At 32.4% G+C, this 5,266-nt stretch overlaps 1 protein-coding gene across 1 annotated transcript; it reads right to left on the minus strand.

Annotated features, from left to right (window-relative positions):
- Nucleotides 1-733: 733 nt before the first annotated feature.
- LOC136202867 (pectinesterase/pectinesterase inhibitor PPE8B-like) lies at nt 734-4,573 on the minus strand. The gene is made up of 3 exons (XM_065993809.1): nt 4,169-4,573; nt 3,192-3,725; nt 734-1,586 (listed from the first exon to the last, which is right to left on the minus strand). The coding sequence occupies exons 1-3, from the start codon at nt 4,467-4,469 to the stop codon at nt 889-891; spliced, it is 1,533 nt and encodes a 510-aa protein (XP_065849881.1). The 5' UTR covers nt 4,470-4,573; the 3' UTR covers nt 734-888.
- Between the last annotated feature and the right edge of the window lie 693 nt (nt 4,574-5,266).

The following is a 5,266-nucleotide window of genomic DNA, read 5'->3' on the forward strand; positions in this document are numbered from 1 at the left end:
CTTAAAAAAAGTAAAACAACCGAAATCGGGGAATACGGTTCTTAGATTAGAGAATACGCGTTGTATAGTTGAGCAAGCAATAACTTCCTTTTGAATCTATTTTTGAATTATGTAACATTATAAGATGCATGGAATACATCTTCCACATTTAACTTACTTTTTTGCGACCGAGTGATCAATTGATTACATTTTACGTAAGTTCAGGGGATTAACTGAATATTTTATGCAACTTGAAATGATTATCAGGACACTTTGAAAGTTTAGGAGTCGGTCAAGCTTTTTGGACAAATTCAAGAAACAAATGATATATTAAACCTAATTTTAATAAGTTTAAATCTAATAGTGACTGACTGTCACCAACCGAAATTGAATAGGGAAATTTTTTCTATACAGTGAACTCCACGAGTCCAAGGTCAGTTGAAAAATTCGATGGAACTTTTGGCCTTATTTGGGCCATTTTTGGCCTATGGACTACACCGAGTCAAGCCTTGACTCGATGAATCAGATGTCTAAATTTGATGATTTTCCAATTCTTTATTCCCCTTATTTTCTAACTCCACTAAACTTCACAAAACGCTCTAAAATCACACATATATAAATAAGTTCCTAAAGGAGACAAATTGCCACTTCTAAGCTTTGATTGGCACAAAAATTAAAGCCCAATATCAATCACTTGCCTGGTTGCCAATTCCATCAATTTTCTGACTATTATTATTATTATTGATTGGAAAAATAAGAGGAAAAAAATATTAGGAAACATATCCATTCAAAGAATACAAGGTTACAAAAATTTATACAAATAAACTACACTTTTTTAAAGTAAAAGATATTAAATTAACACATAACAATAGCATTTATGGATATAACTAATTAAGATGTCTGCCTTTATTAGACATCTAATCCTGCAGTAAATCTGACTCCTGTTGAAGGCAACCATAAGTTCCCTTCAATAAATTGGGACACTGTGAAATTATTAGCCTGATTTGAAGTATTAAAAATGTGATATCCAGGCCATTTAACCCTCTTCCCTTGTCCAGCTCCTGGCCCATAATTCAAATACTCCCCATAATACAAAGTATCCAAATACATATCCCCATTCCATTCAAGCCATCCTTCAGGCCTAATAGCATCACTCATATAAGACTGCATAAACACACTTCTTGAAAAGTTTTTCCATGGTCTCCCAAGGAATGTATATGTGGTGTTTGCAACCGGTAATAGGTCGGTATCGGCCGTTATGTTGCAGAATTGGATGGAGTATCCGGTGGGTTGGTTTGGATCTTTTCGGCCGTGTGCTGTTATTGTGTTCTTCTGATTTGGCAATCCTTTCTTGGCTAGTATCTGGCAGTTTTGGAAAACTGCTGTTGCATCACCAAATATGAAATCAACTGTCCCGCTGATTTTGCATTCGCGGTAGAATTGTCGCATTGTGTGAGTATATAATGTGTCTTGGTACCCTTTCATTTCGCACCGGTAGAAGACGGATAAGTCTGAATCGGACCGGAGAGCGACTGCTTGATGCTTCTCGGGTCCTGATGTGTTCTCGAACGTTATGTCTCGGGCTATGAATCCTCTCCCACTTACAGCTGGGGATAAGGGAATTGTCATAAGAATTGAATGAAAGTCATTTAATAATATGTAATGCTTTATGCAACATATGAATAGTAGCAGCAAGGAGAAGATCATGTAGCCCCATGCTTTTAGGGTCACAAAATAATAAATGAGATTGGCTATTGAGGCTGTACTAGCTAGTGTGAATTTCAACAGAATTAAATAATACCTGATCTTCCAACCAGATATGACTAGGATTATCACCGGCTAAATTAAATTCGAAATGCAAACATTTCCTAATAAATCATTTAATATATGGTTGGGTCAAACACAAGCATAAACACGTATTTATTAGGAAATATGATATATCAATTAGTTAAATAAATGGATGGAGGCCTAAGTTTTCATGTGTAATTGTATACATTTTTTATTATTAGTCGGATCTATTATACTCAGTTCATTATACAACTCATTGGTCTATTAATGCTAAGCAGCTTCCCAATCCAAATATCTAGTTTTGAGAAGCCTATACTCATATTAAAAGTTAGGAATCTATTATGTTTATGATGTCAAAGTTACACTATTGAAGCTAGAAGACCTAGAAAAAGAAGCTGAGACTTCCTTTTGGAATCTCATCTCGATGAAGAAATTTCAATAATTTAATGTCACATAGTATATTTTAAAAATTAAAATTTTATATAAATAATTAACTAAAAATATCTAACTAATATTTTATGGATGGGATATAATGTGCCATTAAATATTAGTCCATCATAGAAATGACGTGTTATAATAGATATACAGTAAAATCTCTCGGTGTATTGATTGGTGCACCTGTTTATTATTATTAGCTATATAATAATAATAATAATAATAACTTTTAAAAAAAATAAGAAGAAAAAAGCAAAAACAAATCAATTTAAGGATAAGTTCCAAATTTATTCTTATTAATTTTTGGAAAGCGTAAATTTTTAACCTAACATTCTAAACAAGTTTAATACCAATCAGAAAATTTGAACGGACTGTTTTAACAACTATTTATCTATCATGTTAAATCTTTCAAATAAGTTTATCGATTAACTAAAATAGTTTTATATATTTTGACAAATTGTTTATACCTGCATTAATAATGTAATAAATAATTTATGCATTTTCTTGTAATTAACTTATATAGTAGACTCAATTATTGAGTTTTTAAAAATTATTTTATTTTAATAAAAGAGTAAACATTTTAGATATAATAAATTAAATAATATTAAATTAATATGTTCAACTTTTGAAAAGTATGATTTGACAATCAAATATCAGTAAATGAGTGTGTTCTAATTTTTTTTTTATTAGATAGATATATAATTCCTTAAAGTAAATTAGTAGTTTCTCTAACACAATAAGGGCAAAGTTGAACCTTATCCCTTAAATGTAACTATCTTAAAACTACTAGATTTTCAAATTAGTGATACCGAGCACAACTTTCCCAATCTAAGAAAGAAAAAAAAGGTGTGCAATCTAAATAATTTAAAACTAATTAATGGAATCTCTTTATGGATGTGGCAAGCATGTCATGTGAAGTATGAAAATATGATGATAGTAAAGCAAAGAAACAGAAAAAAAGCTGGCATGGTATCATATGCTTTGCTTACCAAATGTTGCTGATCGAAAAGTGGTCCAACTATCAATAAAATTCCGGTTACCAGACACCACAGTGACACCCATTCCGTCGCCAATCATCATAAGATTCCATTTCTTCTTCTTAATCTCCACATTTTCCTTATACACACCCTTCTTCACATATATCACATGCCGACTCAAGCTATAATCTGGAGCTGCTTTTATTGCTTCCATTATGCTGCTGAAATTCCCACTCCCATCTGCTGCTACTACAACATTAGGAGTCACTCCATTAATCACTAACATTTTACGATCCCCACGCTTAAACCAGGGAGGAAATTTCCCCTTTTTGCTGCTTGTGTTTGTGTTAGAATTGGGTTTTGAGTCCACTTTGCTTAGAAGTTCTTGGACTAGTGAAGTGATCTGGTTTAAACCACTTGAAACTATGCCTTTAAGAATACCATTAGTGCCTTCAAATCCATCAATGCATGTGTCTTGGTTAACTAGTGCAGCACTTAACCATGTCTTTAAATCTGAACCCATATCACCTGTACTGTTATTCTTACCTGTAAATTGAAATTTTGGTATCAATTTAGTCATAAACTTGGTAATTTTGGTAGAATTAGTTCAATAAAGCATGTGTTACTATCAGAAATTGAAAAAGTAACACTTAAATCTCATTTCCTGTGATGTTAGTGCTGTAAAGCCAACTTTAATCTCGAATCCAACACTTTATTAAAGAAATTACACAAAAAGTGAGGCTGTTTGGATCAAATTTGGGCCCAAAATTAAAGAGGGGAACAGGATCTACGATGAAATTAAAACAATATTGGTCCCCTTTTTTCAATTGAGCAAGTACAGATTATGAAACTTCAATTCGTTCTTCAACATCAACATAATTGCAGTACCAAATAAATGCAGGATTTGAAATTTCTCAATCTTTCGCAAGTACAAAAATGTCATAACAGAACAGAAATAAACAAGTAGGGAAGGTGTTTGTTTAAATTACCCTTAGGATTCTGAGAGGCAGAGATGGACCAGCTCAACTCATCGGCAGAGAAATCCATCAAGTCAAGGCAATCATTTATGGCATTACTGAGACGAAGATCGCCGAAGAAGGTACCGAAATTCGAGATGGTTGAAGTAACATCTCGTATAATACCGATTGTGAATTGCAAAGAGTCGATAAATTCAGGGACGGGGACTTTCAGGCATTCATTTTGGAAAAAATTATTAGTAGAAGAAGAAGAGGAAGTAAAGGAGGCAAAAAGAGCAAGAAAAATAGGAAAGAAAACAAGGAATCTTGACATGATAGAAGGATAAATGCAGAGGAAATTATGTATGAAGAAGAAAGATGTGCATGGAATGGGAGTATTTAAGGAACATGAGAATGAGAGTAGAGTTAGATGGGCAGGTAAGAGGGTATTTATTATGACAAATGGTCACATACATGCATATTTTGGGTCAATTTTCCTAATTTGGGTTTTTAAGATGATTTTTCATTAATACACAAGGCCATTTGGAAAAAAACACAATGTAACCTTACAAAAAAGAACTATATGCAAAATTTACCCAGAAGAGCTTTTTAATGTTGAGATTATGTTCCAATGGTTTTAAGAGTTGGTCACATTCCGTAATAGGGTTGGTCAATGCTGCGGAGCCACTAGAGTTGTAAACGAGCCAAGTTGCTTATAATTGTTCGGCGTTCGATTCAATAAAAATTTGATTAAGTTCTCAATTCGATTTATAAAAGAGAGTTTTAGCACGATTATGAAACTCGATTAGTAAACTAATCGAGTTTGAGCACACTAAAAATCAGCTTGAAAGCTCGCAAACATGTTCGATTATCGATTTGTGAACAAACTCAGTTATAATACTACGAATAAGTTCGCGAGTAAGATCAGTTCAATTATTATTTTAATAATAGTATTTGTATAAAGAGAAAAGGTTAATCAGTGCAATTACAGCCTCAGGAGTCACCTTCACAGCTGTAACTAAATTTTTTTAAGAAGTAACTAAAATTATTTATTTATATTGTCATTATGGATTTTATATAAATTTATTATTTTACGTATATAGTTTGTCACATTAATAAAAAAAAGTTATA

Source organism: Euphorbia lathyris, chromosome 8 (genome assembly GCF_963576675.1).
Source record: "Euphorbia lathyris chromosome 8, ddEupLath1.1, whole genome shotgun sequence".
NCBI lineage: Eukaryota > Viridiplantae > Streptophyta > Magnoliopsida > Malpighiales > Euphorbiaceae > Euphorbia > Euphorbia lathyris.

Excerpts from the sequence above, each read along its gene's own strand:
- LOC136202867 (XM_065993809.1), bottom strand. The coding sequence starts at position 4,469 with ATGTCAAGATTCCTTGTTTTCTTTCCTATTTTTCTTGCTCTTTTTGCC. Across the intron at positions 3,726-4,168 it reads TGCCTCTCAGAATCCTAAGG|GTAAGAATAACAGTACAGGT; the intron begins GTAATTTAAACA and ends TTCAATTTACAG. Across the intron at positions 1,587-3,191 it reads TTTTCGATCAGCAACATTTG|CTGTAAGTGGGAGAGGATTC; the intron begins GTAAGCAAAGCA and ends CCTTATCCCCAG.